Source organism: Caretta caretta, chromosome 10 (genome assembly GCF_965140235.1).
Source record: "Caretta caretta isolate rCarCar2 chromosome 10, rCarCar1.hap1, whole genome shotgun sequence".
NCBI lineage: Eukaryota > Metazoa > Chordata > Testudines > Cheloniidae > Caretta > Caretta caretta.
The window spans coordinates 38336958-38364641 of NC_134215.1; the positions used below are offsets into that span (position 1 = coordinate 38336958).

The window sequence follows — 27684 nt, forward strand, 5'->3', positions numbered from 1 at the left end:
AATGAAAGAGTTCATGATTCTAAGGAATAGTAGGAGGGAGAACAGCAAAATAAAGACAATGGATTTCAAGAAGGTAGACTTTAGCAAACTCAGGGAGTTGATACGTAAGATCCCATGGGAAGCAAGTCTAAAGAGAAAGACAGTTGGCAGTTTTTCAAAGAGACATTATTAAGGGCACAAGAGCAAACTATCCCACTGCGTAGGAAAGATAGGAAGTATGGCAAGAGACCACCCTGGCTTAACCAGGAGATCTTCAATGATCTAAAAACCAAAAAAGAGTCCTACAAAAAGTGGAAACTAGGTCAAATTACAAAAGATGAATATAACCAAATAACACAAGTATGTAGGGACAAAATTAGAAAGGCCAAGGCACAAAAAGAGATCAAACTAGCTAGAGACATAAAGGGTAACAAGAAAACATTCTACAAATACATCAGAAACATGAGGAAAACCAAGGACAGGGCAGAACCGTTACTCAGTGAGGGGGTGGGCAAACAATAACAGAAAATGTGGAAATGGCACAGGTGCTTAATGACTTCGTTTCGGTTTTCACCGAGAAGGTTGCTGGTGATTGGGCATCTAACATAATGAATGTCAGTGAAAATGAGGGAGAATCAGAGGCTAAAATAGGGAAAGAACAAGTTAAAAATTACTTAGACAAGTTAGATGTCTTCAAGTCACCAGGGCCTGATGAAATGCAACCTAGAGTACTCAAGGAGCTCACTGAGGAGATATCTGAGCCATTAGCGATAATCTTTAAAAAGTCATGGAAGACAGGAGAGATTCCAGATGCCTAGAAAAGGGAAAATATAGTGCTAATCTATAAAAAGGGAAATAAGGACAACCCGGGGAATTACAGACCAGTCATCTTTACTTCTGTACCTGGAAAGATAATGGAGCAAATAATTAAGCAATCAATTTGCAAACATCTAGAAGATAATGAGATAAGTGCAAAACAGTCAGCATGGATTTGTCAAGAACAAATCATGTCAAACCAACCTGATAGCTTTCTTTGACAGGGTAAGCTTTGTGGATGGGGGGAAGCGGCAGATGTGGTATATCTTGACTTTAGTAAGGCTTTTGATACTGTCTCACATTACCTTCTCATAAACAAACTAGGGAAATGCAACCTAGATGGAGCTGCTAAAAGGAGGATGCATAACTGGTCGGAAAACTATTCCCGGAGAGTAGTTATCAGTGGTTCACAGTCATGCTGGAAGGGTATATCAAGTGGGTCCCACAGAGATCAATTCTGAGTCCAGTTCTGTTCAATATCTTCATCAATGATTTAGATAATGGCATAGAGAGTACACTTATAAAGTCTGCAGATGATACCAAGCTGGGAGGGTTGCTAGTGGTTTGGAGGATAGGATTAAAATTCAAAATGATCTGGACAAACTGGAGAATTGGTCTGAAGTAAATAGGATGAAATTCAATAAGGACAAATACAAAGTACTACATTTAGGAAGGAACAATCAGTTGCACACATACAAAATGGGAAATGACTGCCTATGAAGGAGTACTGAGGAAAGGGATGTGGGGGTCACAGAGGATCACAAGCTAAATATGAGTCAACGGTGTAACACTGTTGCAAAAAAAAAAAGCTAACATTCTGGGATGTATTTGCAGTATTGTAAGCAAGACGTGAGAAGTAATTCTTCCACTCTACTCCACGTTGATTAGGCCTCAGCTGGAGTATTGCATCCAGTTCTGGGCGCCACATTTCAGAAAGATGTGGACAAATTGGAGACAGTCCAGAGAAGAGCAACAAAAATGATTAAAGGTCTAGAACAGCAGAGAGGCTAACAGAGGGAGTTTGCCGGGGAGTTCGCCTGGGGAGAGCTCACTGAGGCTTACATCTTGCCAGCTTCTCTGAGTAGTTACTACAACTCCTGAGGAAGCTCGTAGAAGGAAGGTAATTTGGATGGGGGGGGAGGGTGTTCAGCTGTTGTGACCTGCACTGGATGTGCCATGTTTGTCTTTCTTCTACAGGACAGAAGCAACTTTGTCTGTACAAAGTGCAAGCTGTTCTCTATATTGGAAGAGAAGGTTCAAGGTCTGGAGCAACAGGTATCGACCCTGCGTTGCATAAGAGAAACTGAAGATTTCCTGGACAGACGTCAGGATATGCTTCTACAGACACAACGTTCTGAAGATTCAGAGCAGGCTGTACTGCGGGGACAGGAGGACGGTGAAGAAATCTGGCAGCATGTGACCTCCAGAAGAAGAAAGGGGAGTGTCCATGTACCAGCAACGCAGATACAGGTAAATAACCGGTTTCATGTTCTCTCCACAGGTACTAATGCGGAGAGTGGACTAGATGATACATCTGAGGGAAGGGAACAGAAGGAGACTCTGCCGATTGGAAGGCATGAGATGCACTGTCCTAGGGAAAGGGTTTCCACGACTACCGCTCCCAAGAGAAGGAGGCGGGTGGTGGTGGTCGGGGACTCTCTCCTCAGGGGGACTGAGTCATCTATCTGCCGCCCCAACCGAAAAGTCTGCTGCTTGCCAGGAGCTAGGATTCATGATGTGACGGAGAGACTGCCGAGACTCAACAAGCCCTCAGATCGCTACCCCTTCCCGCTTCTCCATGTGGGCACCAATGATACTGCCAAGAATGACATTGAGCAGATCACTGCAGACTACGTGGCTCTGGGAAGAAGGATAAAGTAGTTTGAGGTGCAAGTGATCTTCTCGTCCATCCTCCCTGTGGAAGGAAAAGGCCTGGGAAGAGACCATCAAATCGTGGAAGTCAACGAATGGCTACGTAGGTGGTGTCGGAGAGAAGGCTTTGGATTCTTTGACCATGGGATGGTGTTCCAATAAGGAGGAGTGCTAGGCAGAGATGGGCTCCACCTAATGAAGAGAGGGAAGAGCATCTTCGCAAGCAGGCTGGCTAACCTAGTGAGGAGGGCTTTAAACTAGGTTCACTGGGGGAAGGACACCAAAGCCCTGAGGTAAGTGGCAAAGTGGAATACCGGGAGGAAATATGAGCAGGAGCGCATGAGAGGGCCGGGCTCCTGCCTCATACTAAGAATGCAGGACAAACAGCAATTTATCTCAAGTGCCTATACACAAATGCAAGAAGCCTGGGAAACAAGCAGGGAGAACTGGAAGTCATAGAATATCAGGGTTGGAAGGGACCTCAGGAGGTCATCTAGTCCAACCCCCTGCTCAAAGCAGGACAAATCCCAAACTAAATCATCCCAGCTAGGGCTTGGTCAAGCCTGACCTTAGGAAGGAGGTTATCTAATATCTAAGGAAGGAGATTCCACCACCTCCCTAGGTAACGCATTCCAGTGTTTCACCACCCTCCTAGTGAAAAAGTTTTTCCTAATATCCAATCTAAACTTCCCCCACTGCAACTTGAGACCATTACTCCTCTTTCTGTCATCAGCTACCACTGAGAACAGTCTCGATCCATCCTCTTTGGAACCCCCTTTCAGGTAGTTGAAAGCAGCTATCAAATCCCCCCTCATTCTTCTCTTCCGCAGACTAAACAATCCCAGTTCCCTCAGCCTCTCCTCATAAGTCACGTGTTCCAGTCCCCTAATCATTTTTGTTGCCCTCTGCTGGACTCTCTCCAATTTTTCCACATCCTTCTTGTAGTGTGGGGCTCAAAACTGGACACAGTACTCCAGATGAGGCCTCACCAATGTTGAAGAGAGGGGAATGATCACGTCCCTCGATCTGCTGGCAATGCCCCTACTTATACATCCCAAAATGCCATTGGCCTTCTTGGCAACAAGGGCACACTGTTGACTCATATCCAGCTTCTCGTCCGCTGTAACCCCTAGGTCCTTTTCTGCAGAACTGCTGCCGATCCATTCAGTCCCTAGTCTGTAGCGGTGCATCTACCTCTCCTCCCAGTTTAGTGTCATCTGCAAACTTGCTGAGGGTGCAGTCCACACCATCCATTCTTTCTCCACAGAGGGCTGAAATCAGGAAGGCCAAATCACACCTGGAGTTGCAGCTAGCAAGAGATGTAACAAGAAGGGTTTCTTCAGGTATGTGAGCAACAAGAAGAAAGTCAAGGAAAGTGTGGGCCCCTTACTGAATGAGGGAGGTAACCTAGTGAAAGAGGATGTGGAAAAAGCTAATGTACTCAATGCTTTTTTTGCCTCTGTCTTCACGAACAAGGTCAGCTCCCAGACTCCTGCACTGGGCAGCACAGCATGGGGAGGAGGTGACCAGCCCTCTGTAGAGAAAGAAGTGGTTCAGGACTATTTAGAAAAGCTGGATGAGCACAAGTCCATGGGGCCGGATGCACTGCATCAGAGAGTGCTAAAGGAGTTGGCAGATGTAATTGCAGAGCCATTGCCCATTATCTTTGAAAACTCACGGCGATCAGGGGAAGTCCTGGATGACTTTAAAAAAGGGAAGGAGGAGGATCCTGGGAACTACAGGCCAGTCAGCCTCACCTCAGTCCCTGGAAAAATCATGGAGCAGGTCCTCAAGGAATCAATTCTGAACCACTTAGAGGAGAGGAAAGTGATCAGGAACAGTCAGCATGGATTCACCAAGGGCAAGTCATGCCTGACTAATCTCATTGCCTTCTGTGATGAGATAACTGGCTCTATGGATGAGGGGAAAGCAGTGGATGTGTTGTTCCTTGACTTTAGCAAAGCTTTTGACACGGTCTCCCACAGTATTCTTGCCAGCAAGTTAAAGAAGTATGGGCTGGATGGATGGACTATAAGGTGGACAGAAAGTTGGCTAGATTGTCAGGCTCAATGGGCAGTGATCAATGGCTCGTTGTCTAGTTGGCAGCTGGTATCAAGCGTCCCAGACATCAGTCCCGGGGCTGGTTTTCTTCAAAATCTTTATTAATGATCTGGATGATGGGATTAATTGCACCCTCAGCAAGTTTGTAGATAACACTAAGCTGAGGGGAGAGGTAGATATGCTGGAGGGTTGGGATAGGGTCCAGAGTGACCTAGACAAATTGGAGGATTGGGCCAAAAGAAATCTGAGGTTCAACAAGGACAAGTGCAGAGTCCTGCACTTAGGAGGGAAGAACCCCATGCGCTGCTAAGGGCTGGGGACTGACTGGCTAAGCAGCAGTTCTGCGGAAAAGGACCTAGAGATTGCAGTGACGAGACGCTGGATATGAGTCAGCAGTGTGCCATCGTTGCCAAGAAGACCAAAGGCATATTGGGCTGTATTAGTAGGAGCGTTGCCAGCAGATTGAGGGAAGTGATTATTCCCCTCTATTTGGCACTGGTGAGGCCACATCTGGAGTACTGTGTCCAGTTTTGGGCCCCCCACTACAGAAGAGATGTGGACAAATTGGAGAGAGTCCAGTGAGGGGCAACAAAAATGATTAGAGGGCTGGAGCTCATGACTTACAAGGAGCAATTGAGGGAACTGGAGTTATTTAGTCTGCAGAAGAGAAGAGTGAAGGGGGATTTAATAGCAGCCTTCAACTACCTGAAGGGGGGTTCCAAAGAGGATGGAGCTCGGCTGTTCTCAGTGGTGGCAGATGACAGAACAAGAAGTAATGGTCTCAAGTTGCAGTGGGGGAGGTCTAGGTTGGATATTCAGAAACACTATTTCACAAGGAGGGTGGTGAAGCACTGGAATGGGTTACCTAGGGAGATGGTGGAATCTCCTTCCTTGGAGGTTTTTAAGGCCCGGCTTGACAAAGCCTTGGCTGGGATGAGTTAGTTGGTGTTGGTCCTGCTTTGTGCAGGGGATTGGACTAGATGACCTCCTGAAGTCTCTTCCTTAATATCCTATGATTCTAAGTAAAGAGAAGGAAGAGACAAGGAGAGAAAGTGGAAATTTGGGGGCGGGGGGTTGTTTTGTTTTTAATGATTAACCCTTAAATCTCTTTGCTAAAATTTATCCATCTGGCACCCATCGCTGAAATATCTGAGTGTTTGCAAAGCATAAATCAAGACGTTCAAGTACACAGAACGACCAAAGGAAAAAAATCCCCTCCTGTTAGAAATTTTACCAGTCAGCTTGGAAATTAGGACTTGATCAGCTGAGAAGACGTGTGCAAAGAGATAGGTCTTGTCTAAAAAGTAGCCCCAGCTAAAATTCAGGATTGGATTAAGATTCCAAACTCCTACAAAGTTCTGGCATCTGAAAATATGGAAACGGGGCGGGGGGGGGGGAGGGATTTTTTCAGAACCATCATTACTCAGAATTAAACTGTTTTAAATAAAGAAGAGGTAAAAGGAACTGCAACATCAATATCACTGTATTTTTAAACATGTAGCCAGGCTGAATGTCAGGTTTGGATAAAGCTGTTCTTAAGTGGAACCCTATGCAGCCCTTCATGAGTAGCTCCATCAATTTCTACAGAATTTTACATTAATTTTATTTTTATTATTTTTAAATTTCTAGCCTTTGTGGTTGTAACATGAGCACAAAACCATCATCCTGAGTCTGAAGACAGAAACAGGAGCTCTAAGAAAGGTATGTACTGCACCCATTCTTAATGGAATGATAATGCTAGTGATGTATGGTGACAATATAACTGTCATTGTGGTTAACTACTAATTTTTAATAGAAGCAACCAATGATGCTGGGATTATGGAGATTTTAAGAATGCCACCACCATCCTTTCTTCCCCCATCAGACCCTTGCTCCAATGGTACTAAAAATTAGAGTAATGGAAACAGTTGAAGCCATTTGTTCATCCTGACAACATTCTAGCAGAAAAACTGGGATTTTTAATGTGTTTGTTGGCTGTTGCATCACAAAGTGTATACATATATCTATGACTTGCAGAAAGAGGAAGGATATGTTGGAAGGCATGAGATGCACTGTCCTGAGACGGGGAGTTCCACGACCACCACTCCCAAGAGAAGGAGGCGGGTGGTGGTGGTCGGGGACTCTCTCCTCAGGGGGACTGAGTCATCTATCTCCCGCCCTGACCGGGAAAACCGAGAAGTCTGCTGCTAGCTGGGGGCTAAGATTCGCGATGTGACGGAGAGACTGCCGAGACTCATCAAGCCCTCGGATCGCTACCCCTTCCCGCTTCTCCACATGGGCACCAATGATACTGCCAAGAATGACCTTGAGCGGATCACTGCGGACTATGTGGCTCTGGGAAGAAGAATAAAGGAGTTTTAGGTGCAAGTGGTCTTCTCGTCCATCCTCCCCGTGGAAGGAAAAGGCCTGGGTAGGGACCGTTGAATCGTGGAAGTCAACGAATGGCTACGTAGGTGGTGTCGGAGAGAAGGCTTTGGATTCTTTGACCATGGGATGGTCTTCCATGAAGGAGGAGTGCTGGGCAGAGATGGGCTCCACCTTACAAAGAGAGGGAAGAGCATCTTTGCGAGCAGGCTGGCTAACCTAGTGAGGAGAGCTTTAAACTAGGTTCACCGGGGGAAGGAGACCAAAGCCCTGAGGTAAATGGGAAAGCGGGATACCGGGAGGAAGCACAGGCAGGAATGTCTGTGAGGGGAGGGCTCCTGCCTCATACTGAGAATGAGGGGCGATCAGCAGGTTATCTCAAGTGCTTATATACGAAGGCACAAAGCCTTGGAAACAAGCAGGGAGAACTGGAGGTCCTGGTGATGTCAAGGAATTATAACGTGATTGGAATAACAGAGACTTGGTGGGATAGCTCACATGACTGGAGTACTGTCATGGATGGATATAAACTGTTCAGAAAGGACAGGCAGGGCAGAAAAGGTGGGGGAGTAGCACTGTATGTAAGGGAGCAGTATGACTGCTCAGAGCTCCGGTACGAAACTGCAGAAAAACCTGAGTGTCTCTGGATTAAGTTTAGAAGTGTGAGCAACAAGAGTGATGTAGTGGTGGGAGTCTGCTATAGACCACCGGACCAGGGGGATGAGGTGGATGAGGCTTTCTTCCGGCAGCTCGCAGAAGCTACTAGATCGCACACCCTGGTTTTCATGGGTGACTTTAATTTTCCTGATATCTGCTGGGAGAGCAATACAGAGGTGCATAGACAATCCAGGAAGTTTTTGGAAAGCGTAGGGGACAATTTCCTGGTGCAAGTGCTAGAGGAGCCAACTAGGGGGGGAGCTTTTCTTGACCTGCTGCTCACAAACTGGGAAGAATTAGTAGGGGAAGCAAAAGTGGATGGGAATCTGGGAGGCAGTGACCATGAGTTGGTTGAGTTCAGGATCCTGACACAGGGAAGAAAGGTAAGCAGCAGGATACGGACCCTGGACTTCAGGAAAGCAGACTGCGACTCCCTCAGGGAACGGATGGGTAGGATCCCCTGGGGAACTAACATGAACGGGAAAGGAGTCCAGGAGAGCTGGCTGTATTTCAAGGAATCCCTGTTGAGGTTACAGGGACAAACCATCCCGATGTGTCGAAAGAATAGTAAATATGGCAGGCGACCAGCTTGGCTTAACGGTGAAATCCTAGCGGATCTTAAACATAAAAAAGAAGCTTCAAAAAGTGGAAGGTTGGACATATGACCAGGGAAGAGTATAAAAATATTGCTCGGGCATGTAGGAATGAAATCAAGAGGGCCAAATCGCATCTGGAGCTGCAACTAGCGAGAGATGTCAAGAGTAACAAGAAGGGTTTCTTCAGGTATGTTGGCAACAAGAAGAAAGCCAAGGAAAGTGTGGGGCCCCTTGATGAATGAGGGAGGCAACCTAGTGACAGAGGATGTGGAAAAAGCTAATGTACTCAATGCTTTTTTTGCCTCTGTCTTCATGAACAAGGTCAGCTCCCAGACTGCTACGCTGGGCATCACAACATGGGGAACAGATGGCCAGCCCTCTGTGGAGAAAGAGGTGGTTAGGGACTATTTAGAAAAGCTGGACATGCACAAGTCCATGGGGCTGGACGAGTTGCATCCGAGAGTGCTAAAGGAACTGGCAGCTGTGATTGCAGAGCCATTGGCCATTATCTTTGAAAACTCGTGGCGAACGGGGAAGTCCCGGATGACTGGAAAAAGGCTAATGTAGTGCCAATCTTTAAAAAAGGGAAGAAGGAGGATCCTGGGAACTACAGGCCAGTCAGCCTCACCTCAGTCCCTGGAAAAATCATGGAGCAGGTCCTCAAAGAATCAATCCTGAAGCACTTACATGAGAGGAAAGTGATCAGGAACAGTCAGCATGGATTCACCAAGGGAAGGTCATGCCTGACTAATCTAATCGCCTTCTATGATGAGATTACTAGTTCTGGGGATGAAGGGAAAGCAGTGGATGCATTGTTTCTTGACTTTAGCAAAGCTTTTGACACGGTCTCCCACAGTGTTCTTGTCGGCAAGTTAAAGAAGTATGGGCTGGATGAATGCACTATAAGGTGGGTAGAAAGTTGCCTAGATTGTCGGGCTCAACGGGTAGTGATCCATGTCTAGTTGGCAGCCGGTGTCAAGTGGAGTGCCCCAGGGGTCGGTCCTGGGGCCGGTTTTGTTCAATATCTTCATAAATGATCTGGAGGATGGTGTGGATTGCACTCTCAGCAAATTTGCGGATGATACTAAACTGGGAGGAGTGGTAGATACGCTGGAGGGCAGGGATAGGATACAGAGGGACCTAGACAAATTGGAGGATTGGGCCAAAAGAAATCTGATGAGGTTCAACAAGGGTAAGTGCAGGGTCCTGCACTTAGGACGGAAGAACCCAATGCACAGCTACAGACTAGGGACCAAATGGCTAGGCAGCAGTTCTGCAGAAAAGGACCTAGGGGTGACAGTGGATGAGAAGCTGGATATGAGTCAGCAGTGTGCCCTTGTTGCCAAGAAGGCCAATGGCATTTTGGGATGTATAAGTAGGGGCATAGCGAGCAGATCGAGGGACGTGATCGTTCCCCTCTATTCGACATTGGTGAGGCCTCATCTGGAGTCCTGTGTCCAGTTTTGGGCCCCACATTACAAGAAGGATGTGGATAAATTGGAGAGAGTCCAGCGAAGGGCAACAAAAATGATTAGGGGTCTGGAACACATGACTTATGAGGAGAGGCTGAGAGAACTGGGATTGTTTAGTCTGCAGAAGAGAAGAATGAGGGGGGATTTGATAGCTGCTTTCAGCTACCTGAGAGGTGGTTCCAGAGAGGATGGTTCTAGACTATTCTCAGTGGTAGAAGAGGACAGGACAAGGAGTAATGGTCTCAAGTTGCAGTGGGGGAGGTTTAGGTTGGATATAGGAAAAACTTTTTCACTAGGAGGGTGGTGAAACACTGGAATGCGTTACCTAGGGAGGTGGTAGAATCTCCTTCCTTAGAAGTTTTTAAGGTCAGGCTTGACAAAGCCCTGGCTGGGATGATTTAATTGGGGATTGGTCCTGCTTTGAGCAGGGGGTAGGACTAGATGACCTCCTGAGGTCCCTTCCAACCCTGAAATTCTATGATTCTATGTTCAGTGTCTGTAGACAGATAATAGACAGGAGACAAGAAAGTAGAGATGAGTGGACAAATGGGGGTGAATGGGTTAGGGTGGGGACAAGAATGAAGAAATGGAAGGTGTGACAGAGTGCTGGGCAGCAGCCCCTGAGCCAGCATTCTGGTCACTGCAGCTCCAATTAATTACTGCAGAACAAACCTCATTAAGAAGAGCTGTGCCTAAATGACGGGTGGAGAAGAGCTGGAAGGCTAATGTCACTAGACAGAAGATACGAAAAGGCGAAGAGAGGAAGCAAACAGAGAAAGATCGCTCTTGCCTGCTTGCCTCAGGAGCTGAGGGCTCCCTAAGACTGTAGGTGTAAGGCTGAACAGTGTACAAGGGTGCTAGGAACCAACACTGTAAATAAATGGCACTGGGTGTTTTACCAGGATAAAGGTCTCTGAGACGTTTGTGGACTTGAGAAGGAACAGGAGTGAGCAGGGTCCTGACAGAGATGGTTAGAACAGAGAAACCAGAGATGCAAGAGAACACCCATGCTTCTGAATTAACCACCACAATTCTTGGCTCCACCTTGTACTCCCAACGGAATTCTGCGTCCTTGCAGGGGTGCAGAATTCATATAGTCTGCATATTTCTGTGCCACCCGCGCAGAAAAATGCAAAAAAAAAATCTGCAGGGGAACACGCATCTCTTCCCCAGCAGTCCAGGCAGCGTGTCTGTTCCAACGTGCCTGGAGCAGCCTCAGAGACAAAAATCACTCCAGGGGGAAGAGGGCTGGGCATGCATGCCTGCTAGGGAGATGTTGATTACCATCAGGGGGCCAATAAGCGAGAGAGACTCTGTCCCTCTTGATTGCTACTGCGGCTCGCTGGCATGGAGAGGGGGTAGGTCTTTTTATTATACACAAGGAAGGCTCTGTCCCCGAGACAGAAATGTAGTAGCCTGCCTGCCTAGTAACAGGTCTGTAACTTCTTGAGAATAAAAAAAACCCTATTAAATATTAGTATCATATTACTGAAAAAAATTGTTTTTAAATTAAAGAAAATACTTTTTGTAAAAAAACAAAACCACATTTTTTTAATGTTAGGTTTCAGAGTAACAGCCGTGTTAGTCTGTATTCACAAAAAGAAAAGGAGTACTTGTGGTACCTTAGAGACTAACCAATTAATTTGAGCATAAGCTTTCGTGAGCTACAGCTCACTTCATCGGATGCATACTGTGGAAAGTACAGAAGATCTTTTTATATACACACAAAGCATGAAAAAATACCTCCTCCCACCCCATTCTCCTGCTGGTAATAGCTTATCTAAAGTGATCACTCTCCTTACAATGTGTATGATAATCAAGGTGGGCCATTTGTGCTGAAAATGACCCAACTTGATTATCATACACATTGTAAGGAGAGTGATCACTTCAGATAAGCTATTACCAGCAGGAGAGTGGGGTGGGAGGAGGTATTTTTTCATGCTTTGTGTGTATATAAAAAGATCTTCTGTACTTTCCACAGTATGCATCCAATGAAATGAGCTGTAGCTCACGAAAGCTTATGCTCAAATTAATTGGTTAGTCTCTAAGGTGCCACAAGTACTCCTTTTCTTTTTGTTAATGTTGCTGTTGATGGTTAATTGATCTCATTTCCTGAGGCAGAAATGTAACAGCCTGCCTGCATAGTAACATTGTTAATGTTCCTATTGTTAGTTAACTCTTCCCATTCTCAATCAATTCCCCCAGGAGCATAAAACCTGTAAAAGTTTTAAGGCCCCTATATTACATCACTTTGGCAAATGAAAGTAAGGAAACAGCTAGGAAGATCTCTATGCTTTCTCACTTTTTTCCTGTGCCAAAGTGACACAATGGGGTTAGATTACAGTTTAGGATTTATTTTACTTACCCATTAAAAAAAATACTTTGAGGGCAAATAAAACATTTACTAAGCAGTCAATAAAATGTCAGGACAATCAGAACCAAGCATTTCCCAAAGTACCCAGCCGGTCCAGGACAATGATTAGCGAAACTGTATGACTTTTATGTGTGAAAGTCTGAGTAATTTAAAATGATGTTCTACTTTTTTTTTTTTTGCCATTTGGTGTCATGTAATATAATTTAAATGAAAATCCAGGATTATAACTGGAATACAGGGCATTAGTTACCAAGTGGCTTTTTTTCTTTATTGTAGTTTAAATAAATTACCAAAAAAATTGAAACTGTTGTGATTATACTGAATTATTTTGATAAACAAAATCTGCAGAATTTTTAATTTAGGGGCGCAGAATCCCTGCAGGAGTAACCTTGGGAGCAACATGTATTTTCGTGAAGGTTTTATCCAAGAAATACAGATGGGCCTTAATAAATTTGTCACACAACAAAAAGTTGGCAAAAGTAAAAGTGGAAATATACATCTATAGAAACTGATGTTGTACCACAGCAGCACCTAACCTTAACCCTCAGCCTACCTCACCTACCTTCATGATTTCCTCTGCTTCTCCCTCAAGAGTTATTGTGTACATAGACAACAGGAGGTTCTCTGTTATTACCACCAAAACATCCCTCTTCTCCATGATCAGGAGCTTTTGGATTGGACTGTCTGTGCTCAATGCATGGCTTGTCTTTCCTTTTTCATTCACGTAATGCACAGACCCTGCAGTAAACACAAGCCAGTTACATACTGTTCTGTTCCAATGCACCTGTAAACCACAAAATTAATTATCAATACTGTTAGTGGTCTGACAAACCCACAAACGTAAGTTATTCAGAGGCAAGGCTACACAGGAAAAAAAGCCTTGCTTAATCTTGGTTAAGACTATTCTGTTCTACTTTAATAACAACATGTTCCTCAAATGCTGAAAAGCTAGCAAATACGCAGTTAAGGTCAACAACCACAATTTTATTTCTCATCTTATATACTGTTGGAGTTAAAATAGTATAGTAGTTTATACAAGAAGGACACATGTAAAAAGTAGTTCTCTTTTCTTCAAAGAAATCCAAAACTAAAAGCATACCTTAAAAGGAAGACATCTACCTTTAACATGTGTGTCCTTCTCACCTGTAAAAGCGGCAAAGAGTCCTGTGGCACCTTATAGACTAATAGACATATTGGAGCATAAGCTTTCGTGGGTGAATACCCACTTCATCGGATGCATGCAGTGGAAATTTCCAGAAGCAGGTATAAATATGCAAGCAAGAATCAGGCTAGGGATAACAAGGTTAGTTCAACCAGAGAGGATGAGGCCCTCTTCTAGCCATTGAGGTGTGAACACCAAGGTAGGAGAAACTGCTTTTGTAGTTGGCTAGCCATTCACAGTCTTTGTTTAATCCTGAGCTGATGGTGTCAAATTTGCAAATGAACTGAAGCTCAGCAGTTTCTCTTTGAAATCTGGTCCTGAAGTTTTTTTGCTGCAGGATGGCTACCTTTAAATCTGCTATTGTGTGTCCAGGGAAGTTGAAGTGTTCTCCTAAAGGTTTTTCTATATTGTCATTCCTAATATCTGATTTGTGTCCATTTATCCTTTTGGGTAGGGACTGTCCAGTTTCGCTGATGTACATAGAAGAGGGGCATTGCTGGCGCATGATGGCGTATATTACATTGGTGGACGTGCAGGTGAATGAACAGTCTTTTCGACTGACTGACCAGTTGCTTTCCCTCTCAGGCAGTTTTTTGCTGAGAAACACTACAGGGTGGAATTCTTGATCCAGTCCTTCCTGCATTAAAACTGCTCCCACACCACGCTCGGATGCATCTGTGGTTACTAGGAACAGTTTGTCAAAGTCTGGGGCCCTTAGTACAGGGTCAGACATGAGTGTCGCTTTAAGCTGGTTAAAGGCCTTCTGACACTCTTCGGTCCACTGAACGGCATTTGGCTGTTTCTTTTTGGTTAGGTCTGTCAGTGGGGCGGCAATTTGGCTACATTGCGGTACAAATCGCCTGTAATAACAGGCCAAGCCTAAGAAGGATTGAACCTGTTTCTTTGACCTTGGACAGGCCACTTTTGGATAGCATCCACTTTGGCCTGTAGGGGGTTGATAGTTCCTTGACCCACCTGGTGTCCAAGGTAAGCCACTCTGTTTAGGCCTATTTGACACTTCTTAGCCTTAACAGTTAGACCTGCCTCCCTTATGCACTCGAAGACTTTTTGTAGATGTTCCAGGTGTTCTGCCCAGGAATCCGAAAATATGGCCACATCGTCAAGGTAGGCGACTGCATATTCTCCTAATCCCGCTAGGAGACCATCTACAAGTCTTTGGAAGGTGGCAGGTGCATTCCGCAGCCCGAAAGGTAGTACATTAAAATCATACAGCCCGACATGGGTGGTGAAGGCTGACCTTTCCTTGGCGAATTCATCTAGCGGTACCTGCCAGTACCCCTTGGTTAAGTCCAAGGTAGAGATGAACTGGACCCGTCCCAGTTTCTCTAATAGTTCATCTGTGTGTGGCATTGGATAGTTGTCTGGGCGAGTTACAGCATTTAGCTTACGGTAGTCCACGCAAAAACATATCTCCCCATCTGGTTTGGGAACTAGAATCACTGGAGATGCCCATGCACTTCCAGAGGGGCGGATTACACCCATCTGTAACATATCCTGGATCTCCCATTCTATAGCAGTTTCAGCTTGAGGAGACACCCAGTAAGGTTGGACTTTAATTGGGTGAGCATTACCTGCGTCAATGGAGTGGTATGTCCGTTCAGTCAGTCCTGGGGTGGCTGAGAACGTCGGTGCACAGCTAACGCACAGCTCCTGGATCTGGATCTCCAAGGGTCATGGAGAGGTTCACCTCTTCCACGCCACCAGCACTTTTCCCTTCGTAATAGAAACCTTCAGGCCACTCAGCGTCATCTCCTCCCTGGGCTGTAAACTGACAAACCTTTAATTCTCTGGAATAAAAGGGCTTTTGAGAATTAATATGGTACACCTTAGTCTTTCGGTTGGAGGTGGGGAATGCTATGAGATAATTAACAGCTCCCAGGCGCTCCTGGACAGTGAATGGCCCTTCCCACAAGGCTTCCATTTTATGGGCCTGGAGCGCCTTTAAGCCCATGACCTGGTCTCCTACTTTGAAGCAACGCTCTCTGGAATGTTTATCATACCAGGCTTTTTGCTCTTTTTGGGTATCCTGTAGGTTTTCTTTAGCAAGGGCTAAAGAGGTTCGGAGGGTGTTTTGTAGGTTGGTTACAAAGTCCAGAATGTTAGTTCCTGGAGAAGGTGTAAATCCCTCCCATTGCTGATTCACCAACTGTAATGGCCCCTTAACCTCTCGGCCATATTCAAGTATAAATGGTGAAACCCTAAACTGTGATGTTGTACAGCTCTGTAGGCAAAGAGAAACTGCTGCAATCATTGGAGTGCTCATTTACAAATTTACATATCATGGCCCCCAAAGTTCCATTAAACTTCTCCACCATGCCATTTGTTTGATGGTGGTAAGGAGTGGCAACCAAGTGATTTACCCTATGAGCTTCCCAAAGGTTTTCCATAGTTCCTGCCAGGAAATTAGTCCCTGCATCTGTGAGGAAGTCAGAGGGCCAACCTACCCTGGCAAAAATGTCTGCTAGTGCCTGGCACACACCTTTACCCCTGGTATTGCTTAGAGCTACTGCTTCCGGCCATCGAGTGGCAAAATCCATGAAAGTCAGTATGTACTGCTTCCTTTTGCGTGACTTTTTCGGAAAAGGACCCAGAATATCCACAGCTACTCGTTGATATAGAACTTCAGTGATGCGGAGTGGCTGGAGAGGGGCTTTGATCTGGTCTTGGGGTTTTCCCACTCTTTTTAGCATACCTCACAAGACCGGACATAGGTAGGAACATCCTTGCCCATTCCCTCCCAGTGGAATGACGTCCCCAAACAGTCTTTGGTCCTGTTCACCCCAGCATGGCCACTAGGATGATCGTGGGCTAAGCTCAAGAGCTTGACCCGGTACTTAGTTGGAACTACCAACTGTCTCTGAGGATGCCAGTCTTCCTGGTGTCCACCAGAAAGAGTTTCTTTGTACAAAAGTCCTCTTTCTACAACAAACCTGGATCGATTAGAAGAGCTGAGAGGCAGTGGGTTGCTTCGTGCCACTGTCCAAGCTCTCTGGAGGCTTTCATCTGCTTTCTGTTCGGTCTGGAACTGTTCCCTTGATCCTGGAGACATCAGTTCCTCATTGGATTGTGGACCTAGGCTTGGTACCTCTGGAAGCGATGTAGGGGATGGGGCTGTTTCCGTTGACTTTGAACCGCTCTGCGCTGGGGCACTATGTTGGGGTTCAGGCTCCAGCTGAGCCTCTTGTGTAGGGTTATGGGCTGCTGTTGGTTCAGGTTCAGTGGGGCCCTCTGGTGTTGGGGTTGCAAGTACTGGATTCAGTGCTGGCAATGGGTCTGGTACTGGTTGTTCCGCCGGTTCCGGTTCTGGGACTGGCTCTGTCTGGGTCTCTGGGACTGGATCCACTACTGCTGTTGCAGACATTGGCCTGGGGTCCGGGTCCATCACCTCTGATCAGGTCCTGGTAGAAGTTTCCGGAACAACACTAGGCGTGACGGCGGGTTTAGTCTGGCTGCAGGTGACCATTCCCACCCTCTTGGCTGACTTCACATGATTGGCCAAAGTCTTCCCCCAACAGCATAGGGATGGGATAATCATCATAGATTGCAAAAGTCCACGTTCCTGACCAGCCCTTGTACTGGACAGGCAACTTGGCTGTAGGCAAATTGAAAGAGTTGGACTTGAAGGGTTGAATTGTCATTTGGATCTCTGGGTCAATTAAATTTGGGTCCACTAAGGAAGCATGGATAGCTGACACTTGTGCTCCGGTGTCCCTCCACGCGGTGATCTTCTTCCCGCCCACACTCAGTTTCCCTCCGCTCCAAAGGTATCTGGGAGGTATCCGGGCCCGAGGACCTCTGGTGTGATTCCGGTGCAATGAACTGTAATCTGTTGGGGGTCTTGGGGCAGTTGGCCTTTACATGCCCCAGCTCGTTACATTTAAAACATCGTCCAGCTGACGGGTCACTGGGGCGAGGTGGGTTCCTGGAGAATGGTGTGGCGGGACGATAATGTCTGGAGGGTTCTTTGGGGGGTAGGTGGGGCCTTGGGTGGCCCCCGGTAATACGGTGTGGTCTGAGGTTGTCCCTTCTGGTATCCGCTCCAACTGCTACCAGTTTTTTTCTTCTCTGCCACCTCCACCCACTTGGCTCCAATCTCCTCCGCCTCGATTACAGTTTTGGGCTTCCCATCTAGGATGTATCTTTCTATTCCCTCTAAGAACTGTTCCATTTGCATTAGGAAGGGCAAATCTACTGGAGATTCAACACTTGCACCTGATATCCAGGCATCCCAATGTTTCACAATGTGGTAGGCATGTTGGGTAAATGACACGTCTGGTTTCCACTTTAGGGCTCTGAATCACCGATGGGAATGCTTGGGTGTTAGCCCCATTCTGACTCTCGCCTTGGTTTGAAACAGTTCATACTGGTTCATTTGTGCCTTAGGCATTTCAGCTGCAACCTCAGCTAAGGGTCCACTGAGCTGCAGTCTCAGCTCTACCATGTATTGGTCTGAAGAGATGCTGTACCCAAGGCAGGCCCGTTTGAAGTTTTCTAAGAAGGCCTCAGTATCATCGCCTGCCTCATAGGTGGGGAACTTTCTGGGATGGGAAGTGGTACCTGGAGAAGGATTGCTAGGGTTTGTTGGTATATTCTGCTGAGCCCTTGCCTTCTCCATCTCCAGTGCATGCTTCCTCTCTTTTTCCTTCTCCTCCTCCACATGCTTCCTCTTTTTCCTTCTCCTCCAGTTCTTTGTCCCTTGCCTCCATTTCCCTGCTGTGGGCAGCCTCCGTTTTTTTTCCCCTAGCCGCATGTACATCCATCTCCATCCGCATGAGTTCTATCTGTCTTGTAGCTCACGAAAGCTCATGCTCAAATAAATTGGTTAGTCTCTAAGGTGCCACAAGTACTCCTTTTCATATTCCTTTTGTTTTTCCTCAGCCTCAGTTCTGGCTAATTCCAGCTTTTGTTGAACCGAGGAGTCTGACATCCTAACCTCTCTGTTTTTAACTAACTTTACACCCGAGAGTTACACAGAAAACAAAACAAAAACTTGGCTTGTAAAATTTTGCTGTGCTATAATGGGATACCTATTCTCTGATAGTGATTGTCAGCCTACAGAAAAATAAAAATAAAAAAACCCAACAACAATAAAAAAAATTCAACACCCCCCCCCAAAACCCTAACACCTTTGTCTCCAGGCAAATAGGTAGAAAACCCCTCTAGTTGGTCTTAGGAGAAAAAAAAAACTTCAGGTCTGTGAAGACTTGTGAATTTCCCTGCAGGAGGTTAACTACCCTGCCTTTAGGAAGAGAAACTGCAGCTCACAAAAAACAATTCCCTTTTGTCTCTGCTCTGGCCCCAAAGCGAAGCAAAAAACTTCCAACTATTTCCAGTTGGGAACTTGCTTTCTAGCAGCTCAAAGGAAAAAAATTTTTCCTTTTTAAAATCTTTTTCTGGTTCAAAAAATCTCAAATTGATCTCAAAATGATTTCAAGTTGATCCCACTGCTCTGCCACCATGTCAAGGTTCCTTCCCCACTCTGAACTCTAGGGTACAGATGTGGGGACCTGCATGAAAACCTCCTAAGCTTACTTTTACCAGCTTAGGTTAAAACTTCCCCAAGGTACAAACTATTTTACCCTTTGCCCTTGGACTTCCACTGCCACCACCAAACATTTATCCAGGTTTATTTTTATTAGGAAAGCGTTGTTTGGAAACGTCTTTCCCCCTAAAATCCTCCCAACCCTTGCACCCCACTTCCTGGGGAAGGTTTGGTAAAAATCCTCACCAATTTGCATAGGTGACCACAGACCCAAACCCTTGGATCTTAAGAACAATGAAAAAGCATTCAGTTTCTGAAAAGAAGGATTTTAATAGAAGTAAAAAGTAAAAAAGAATCACCTCTGTAAAATCTGGATGGTAAATACCTTACAGGGTAATTAGATTCAAAACATAGAGAATCCCTCTAGGCAAAACCTTAAGTTACAAAAAGACACACAGAGAGGAATATCCATTCTATTCAGCACAGCTTATTTTCTCAGCCATTTAAAGAAATCATAGTTTAACGCATATCTAGCTAGATTACTTACTAATTTCTAAAACTCCATTCTTGTTTTGTCCCTGGCAAAAGCATCACACAGACAGACTCTTTGTTTTTCCCTCCCCCCAGCTTTTGAAAGTATCTTGTCTCCTCAATGGTCATTTTGGTCAGGTGCCAGCGAGGTTATCCTAGCTTCTTAACCCTTTACAGGTGAGAGGATTTTTCCTCTGGCCAGGAGGGATTTAAAGGGGTTTACCCTTCCCTTTATATTTATGACAAATCGTATCAAATGTCTTAATGAAATCGAGGTAAATTAGATCCACTGTGTTTCCTTTGTCTAAAAAATCTGTTACCTTCTCAAAGAAGGAGATCAAGTTGGTTTGAGACAATCTACCTTTTGTAAAACCATGTTGTATTTTGTCCCAATTACCATTGACCTCAATGTCCTTAACTACTTTCTCCTTCAAAATTTTTTCCAAGACCTTGCATACTACAGATGTCAAACTAACAGGCCTGTAGTTATCCGGATCACTTTTTTTTCCCTTCTTAAAAATAGGAACTATGTTAGCAATTCTCCAGTCATATGGTACAACTCCTGAGTTTACAGATTCATTAAACATTTTTGCTAATGGGCTTGCAACTTCATGTGCCAGTTCCTTTAATATTCTTGGATGAAGATTATCTGGGCCCCCCGATTTAGTCCCATTAAGATGTTCAAATTTGGCTGCTACCTCAGATGTGGTAATATCTACCTCCATATCCTCCTTCCCATTTGTCATCCTACCATTATCCCTAAGCTCCTCATTAAAGACTGAGGCAAAATATTTGTTTAGATATTGGGCCATGCCTAGATTATCCTTAACCTCCACTCCATCCTCAGTGTTTAGCGGTCCCACTTCTTTCTTTCTTTGTTTTCTTCTTATTTATATGAATATAGAACCTTTTACTATTGGTTTTAATTCCCTTTGCAAGGTCCAACTCTACATGGCTTTTGACCTTTCTCACTTTATCCCTACATGTTCTGACCTCAATAAGGTAGCTTTCCTTGCTGATCCCTCCCATCTTCCACTCCTTGTAGGCTTTCTGCTTTTTCTCAATCACCTCTCTGAGATGCTTGCTCATCCAGCTTGATCTACAACTCCTGACTGTGGAAGCGGCGGCCAGTATGTCTCTCAACCCGCGCAGCTTCTAGCAGCTCCCATTGGCCTGGAGCAGCGAACTGCGGCCACTGGGAGCCGCGATCAGCCGAACCTGCGGAAGCGGCAAGTAAACAAACCGGCCCGGCCTGCCAGGGGCTTTCCCTGTACAAGCGGCGGAACAAGTTTGGGAACCACTGCTTTACAGTCTACCTCATCATTGATATACAATGCTACTCCACCACCTTTGCCTTTATTTCTGTGTTTCCTAAACAGCACATACCCGTCAATACCTGTACTCTAGTCACAACAAGGGTGCATTCAGTACAGCTCAGGATACCTTGAACAGACTAGAGCCTGGATATAAAACACTTTGGCAATCTCATGTCAGAAGTCTACATAAGTGCACCAATCACCTGTAGCATGGAGCCATGACAACAATTCTGTGTAAGACATCATTATGAAAGAGTTGTTGGTAAATTTCAAGAGTGAAAATATCTTTGCTTTAGACAAACTCTCATAAAAGGTCTGATAACTGAATTTTGTAGATTGTTTTACCATGGTGATGAGAGCTTTAGAAATGTTTGTAATATATCTATTCCAGGCAAGTAAAAAAGCACAAAAATAAACATTTCAAATGTTGTTAAATTGTCATTTATTTTATTTTAATTACAAAAGGCACTCCATGGTCTACACTAACATCTCACTGCATTTTTTTTTAAATAGAGCCATTATGGATTAATGAATGCAAAAAAGGAGCAAAAAAAAAAAAGAGGGTTACTCACCTTATGCAGTAACTGAAGTTCTTTGAGATGTGTGTCCCTGTGGGTGCTCCACTTCAACAGCACCAGGACACATCAACACCTGATCAGAAATTTTTGGTGGTAGTGCCTGGGCGGGGCATGCGTGCACAGTAGCTATCTTGCAGTGTCGGTGGCACCTCACCTATCACGCGCACAACCCAAGCCCTTCAGTTCTTTCTCTATCATAGAGTCTTTAACGTGAACTCCAAAGTAGAGGGGAGGAGGGTGGGTAGTGGAGCACCTACAGGGACATACATCTCGAAGAACCTCAGTTACTATTGTGGTAAACCCCGGACAAACAGCTACAAAAGGGGGGTAGTAATTAGTCCCAGGGATTAAAAGGCCCCTCCCTATCCACTGAGGAGAGAGAGCCACGGGACAATAAGGTTCAGCTGGAAAAAGAGTTGCTAGGGAACCAATAAGGTTCAGCTGACTCCAACTACTTGGGACCTTTTTAAACCCTCCCCTGGGTGGCAGGAGGAAAAGAGTGAGGGAGTGAGAGGAGCAGGGAAGTTGCCAGTAGCCTGTTTGCAGCAAGACACCAGACTTTCCCAGTAGAGAGGCTGCACTTGCTCCCCAGAAGGGAAGGAAAACAAGCACAAGGGACTGACTGAGGAGAGGAGTAGCAGGACCCTGTGCCACCTATAAGGATTCGCCTTGCCCCAAACCTGAGTCTCCAAGGCTAAAAAGGACTGAGCCTATTGAGGCGAACAAGGTATTTTGACACACTGTACAAGATGTACCCTCTCATCTTTGAGTGCTGTCCCTGTGGGTGCTCCACTTCAGATGATTGGAGCAGTGCCCTACTGAGGATGGATGGGTGGCCTTCAGAGTTGTATGCATAGTTGAAGCCGGCACTGTTAGGCCTAGTATTGCATCTGAGTCTAAGCTTTGCGTTATTGTATAGTGATTCGTGAATGTGTGTTGTGAAGCCCAAGTGGCGGCTCAAAATATTTCTGTGATTGGCACGTTATTCAAAAAGGCTGTTGAGGTCAATACTGATCTCGTCAAATGGCCTCTGATACCTGTCGGGGGTTCAATTTTTTGTTGATAGCATAGATGGATGCAACTGGAGATCCATTTTGAAAGTCTTTGTTTTGATATTGTGGATTCCTTTGATCATCCAGTCATGGAGATGAAAAGTCTCGGTGATTTTCAGAATGGTTTTGTTCTGTCTAGGTAGAATGCTAAAGCACATCTAACGTCTAGAGTGTGGAGGATTGTCTCTTGTGTAGTCTCATGTGGTTTAGGGTAAAACATAGGTAAATGACTTGGTTGGTTGAAATGAAAGGATGATATCTTAGGGACAAATTTGGGGTGTGGTCATAGCGTCACTATCTTTGAAGAATATGGTGTGTGGAGGGTGGGCCACAAGAGGCCCTATTTCACTTACTCTTCGCACTGATGTAATTATGATCAGGAATGCTACCTTCATTGACAGGTGTAGTAGAGAACAAGTAGCAAGTGGTTCAACTGGTGCTTTGGTAAGGCCTCTGAGGACCAGATTTAGATCCCATGCCGATGTGGGGTTGCCTATTTCTGGGGACATGTGAGGAAACGCTTTGTGATCAGGTGTGTGAATACTGAGACACCGGCAATCTTATGATGGAAAGCAATTATGGCTGCGAGGTGTACTTTAACTGAACTTGTGGACCGTCTTGATTTTTTTAATTCTACTATGTACTCAAAGATCAAATGAATTGGTGCCTTAAGAGTGGCTATGTGTTTGTTTTGGCATCACATGGAGAACCTCTTCCATTTCTGGAGGTAAATGGTATGAGTGGATGTCTTTCTGCTGTTTAGTAATACCTGTTTAACCTGTTTGGAGCAGGTTAATTTGTCATGGAGGACACACACCTTCAAGTGAAGTTTCTCCAGGTACAGATGGAGGCTTGACCTTCATCTTGTGAGAAGATCCCATCACAGAGGGAGAGTGTATGGTGTGCAGATCGCCATGAGTCTCAGGTATGGGAATCATGTCTGTCTGGGCCACGTCACGGACTATAAGTATGACCTTGGCTTTGTCAGTTTGTATCTTGCGTATTACTCTGGAGATTAAAGGTATCAGTGGGGATGCATACAGAAAAGGTGTGTTCCATCTGATGGGAAAGGCATCCCCTAGGGATCGTGTTCCCAGTCCTGCTTGTGAGAAAAACCTTGGACATGTGTTGTTTCGTTCTGTCGCGAATAGGTCAAAGTGTGGGAACCCCCACATGTGGAATATGTGTTGTGTGATGTTGTCGTTCAGTTCCCACTCGTGTTGTTGGGAAACCTGTCTGCTTTATGTGTCCACTGTCATGTTCTGTCGACCTGGGAGGTATGATGCTGTAATGGTGATGTGCTTTATGCACCAGTTCCATAGTTTATGGGCTTCTGTGCATAGGGAGTGAGATCATGCTCCCTCCGTCAGTTTATGTAGAACATATATGCCATGTTGTCCATCATGATTGTTATGATTTTGTTCCTTATTATTGGGAGGAAATGGATACACACATTGCAAACCGCACATAATTCGAGCAGGTTGATGTGTAAATGTGTCTCTCTGCGGGTGACCACTTCCCTCAGATTGTATGTTAGTTCAGGGGAGCACCCCAGCCAATCAGTGAGGCATCTGTTGTGATCAGTATGGATGGTGGATCCTGCTGAAATGGGATCCCTGCACATAAGTTTCTTGGACTTGTCCACCATTTTAAGAAGTGTTGGACTTTTGGTATTAGTGTTAGGCTTTTGTTCAGGCTGTGCTTTCATGGTATGTAATACCGAGCTCAGCCATCCCTGTAGGCAGCACATGTGTAGTCAAGCGTGTTTTACTACGAAGATAGCAGCCGCCATATGTCCCAATAGTTGTAGGCAGGTACATGCTGATACCCGTAGGCTATTTGTGACCACTGATATGAGAGTGGTCAGTGCTGAGAATCTGGTCATTGGTAGTGATGCTTTGGCCTCTATTGAGTCCAGATGCGCTCCGATGAAGTCCAATTGCTGTACTGGGGTTAGAGCAGATTTCTGTTTGTTTATTTGTAACCCTAGGGTGTGAAAGAGGGTGATAGTTCAGGGATTTGTGAGCCAAGGATGCATGTCCCTGGTAAGCTATTCTCTTGATCTTGTGGGACATTGGTGGTCTGGTACCTGATGGTGAGGAGTGATCTGACGAGAAGACTGCCTCTTCAAGGTCATCCTTATTTTCGCTTGAAAATGGTGGAGTAGTGGGGGATTCCAGCTGGTCCAGTGCTGTTGGGACTGGCGAGCCATCGGTGCCAAACGGCAGAGATCTGGGGGTAGATGCTACTTCCATGTCTACTTTATGTGTAAGAGGACACGGTGCCACTGTTTTCAATACAGTGTCTTTCTGTGATGACACATTAGGTGGTAGCTTGGTCGGTGCTGATCGTTTGTGTGTGGCCTTAGTCAGTGGTGCCATCCTTGAATTCTCTGTTAACGGTTCCGATGAAGTCGGTGCGGGCAGAGGGGGCATCACTAATGGTGAAGGCTGTGGCACTGTATCCTTCATAGGAGTAGTTGATGCCGTGGAGGAGGAGGCTGGTTTGTGCCTACCACTCAACTCCTTTCCCCTGCCGGCAGAACTCCCAGTACAGAGGGTGCCGGAGGTGCCAAGTGCCTCAAAGGTACTCACCCTGCCTGAGGTTAGCACCAAGGAGAGAGATCTCACCAGAGACAGTTTCTTTTTTAATGGTTCTCTGTTTGGGGAGGAAGTGGCCATTTTCTCAATTTTGTGGAGGAAAGGTTACTAGCTCTGCCCACAGAGGATGTGCCTTGAGGGTCCCTTGACAAGTGTTATCTGGGGTCTGAAGTAGGCATAAGGAATTTCTCCATTACAATGAGTTTAAGTCGGAGATCCCTGTCTCTCCTCACTCAAGTTCTGAGATTGCTGCCATGAGCAAACTTTTGTGATATGTGACTCACCTAAGCGGTGAATGCATAGCAAGTGCCCATCCGAAATAGGTATTGAGTCCTTGCATGAAGTGCATCTCTTAAAACCTGAGGAGCCAGGCATATTTTTAACGTCCTTTGTAGAGCTAACTTGGGACTGGCAGAATGGAGGACTTTTGTTTTTGTTGAGGAATAAACTGTCTAACTAAGATTAACTGAAACTTAACACCAAGTGAACCAACTAATTACGACAAACTGAGGCTTAACTAAACAATCTAATGTTATCTACTTCTTTTCTAGGTTTTCTTCAACACCACTACAGAGCTCTGTCTCAGGCTGAGGATGGTTGAGAAGGAACTGAAGGGGTTGGGTCGTGTGCGTGCTACATGAGGCACCAATGGTGCTGCGAGACAGCTATTGGGCACGCACGCACAGACCAGGCACTGCTACGGAAGATCTCCGATCAACAGCACCGGGACATACCGACACCTGAAGTGGAGCACCCACAGGGACAGCACTCAAAGAAGAAACATATCTCTTAAAGAATATGTCTACACTGAAATTGTGGGGTGTAATTGTTGGTATAGACATACCTAAACTAAGTTTTAATCTAGCTATTTTGTGTACCAGAGCAGAGAAACTGTGGCTAGATTAAAGCTAGAGGAGGTATGTCTACTGAAGATGCAGTCATACCCCATGATTACAGCATAGAAATACCCAAAGTGGCCAAATTATTTTAATTTCTTCTTTTTTGAAAAGATAGCTCTTGGTCTGAGAAGCTGTTTGCTGTCAGCCTAGACAGGATTTAAAGCTAAAACTTCAAAAATTATCAAAACACTAATTTATAATGGAAACAGTAAGAGGCCACTACCTAGAATGGCACATATATTCCTGAAACAATCAAACTATTTAAATGAGTCGGGCAAGCAGAATTTGGCCCCTAATTTGGAGTTTAGATGGCGTATCAAAGAAACAAGGGAAAATCTGAGAAAACACACACACTTGCAGAAAAAGGAGTTTGTCACTAGGTGGAGCTGTGTATCATTGTAATGGTTGCCCTAAAGACAATTCTCAGTGTAAAGCTAAATTCCCCTGTAAATGGTATTTAAAACACATCACTGTTCAAAGATGTTTCTTCTCCATTAAAAGCATATCACCGCTTTGATCTATAAAGGAACTGTTGTCAATGTCTGTCATAAATATAAAGGGAAGGGTAAACACCTTTTAAAATCCCTCCTGGCTGGAGGAAAAATCCTTTCACCTGTAAAGCGTTAAGAAGCTAGGATAACCTTGCTGGCACCTGACCAAAATGACCAATGAGGAGACAAGATACTTTCAAAAGCTGGGAGGAGGGAGAAAAACAAAGGGTCTGCGTCTGTCTGGTGATGCTTTTGCCGGGGACAGAACAGGAATGAAGTCTTAGAAATTAGTAGGTACTCTAGCTAGATATGCATTAGATTATGATTTCTTTAAATGGCTGAGAAAATAAGCTGTGCTGAATAGAATGGATATTCCTCTCTGTGTGTCTTTTTGTAACTTAAGGTTTTGCCTAGAGGGATTCTCTATGTTTTGAATCTAATTACCCTGTAAGGTATTTACCATCCAGATTTTACAGAGGTGATTCTTTTTTACTTTTTACTTCTATTAAAATCCTTCTTTTCAGAAACTGAATGCTTTTTCATTGTTCTTAAGATCCAAGGGTTTGGGTCTGTGGTCACCTATGCAAATTGGTGAGGATTTTTACCAAACCTTCCCCAGGAAGTGGGGTGCAAGGGTTGGGAGGATTTTAGGGGGAAAGACGTTTCCAAACAACGCTTTCCTAATAAAAATAAACCTGGATAAATGTTTGGTGGTGGCAGTGGAAGTCCAAGGGCAAAGGGTAAAATAGTTTGTACCTTGGGGAAGTTTTAACCTAAGCTGGTAAAAGTAAGCTTAGGAGGTTTTCATGCAGGTCCCCACATCTGTACCCTAGAGTTCAGAGTGGGGAAGGAACCTTGACAGTGTCATTTACTGTTTCACTTCCTTAGAATTCACTGTGATGTTGCCTATGCAGAAAATAAATAATTAATAAAACTTAGATATCAAGAGATCTCAAAAACACTTTACAAAGGAGCTCAGTATCATTATCCCCATTTTACAGCTAGTGAAACTGAGGCACAGAGAGGGAAGTTAGTTGCCCAAGGTCACCCAGCAAAGCAGTATCAGATATTGAACCCAGGTCTCCAGAATCCCAGTCCACTGCCCTATCCACTAGGTCATGCTGCCTCCCCAGTATAGCTAATCAATGCTATTCTCAAGTAATCCAGTTAAATGAATTAAATAATGCCATTTTATATCAACAAATCAAATTACATGATGATCAAAATGCCTGAGTCCTGTCTCAGTATAGTTTCCACCATTGCTACCACCACCTGTGGTGAACCAGTGTTGAATCAGGAGTCCCATTTTTGCCAGTGTAGATGCAGCCTTGCAAACAGAACCACGACTCTATTGGGAGATT

At 45.1% G+C, this 27684-nt stretch overlaps 1 protein-coding gene and 1 long non-coding RNA gene across 8 annotated transcripts in view; one reads left to right on the forward strand and one right to left on the reverse strand.

The window, feature by feature from the left end:
* Positions 1-27684, reverse strand: part of IFT140 (intraflagellar transport 140) — a 252984-nt gene that overhangs the window by 191052 nt on the left and 34248 nt on the right. For 5 of the 6 annotated variants that reach the window (XM_048868016.2, XM_048868013.2, XM_048868015.2 and 2 more), the window contains one exon: positions 12754-12929. The exons of the other annotated variant lie outside the window; for it this stretch is intronic. In XM_048868016.2, coding sequence (XP_048723973.2) covers positions 12754-12929 — 176 coding nt within the window. The remainder of the gene's footprint in view (positions 1-12753; positions 12930-27684) is intronic. 6 annotated transcript variants of the gene reach the window in all.
* LOC125644314 (uncharacterized) lies at positions 1954-26782 on the forward strand. Of its 2 annotated transcripts, none has more exons than XR_012670179.1 (3): positions 1954-2265; positions 6358-6429; positions 25485-26782. It is a non-coding gene; the product is annotated as an uncharacterized LOC125644314 (long non-coding RNA). The 2 variants fall into 2 exon arrangements; XR_007358960.2 differs by lacking the exon at positions 1954-2265 and adding an exon at positions 2570-2960.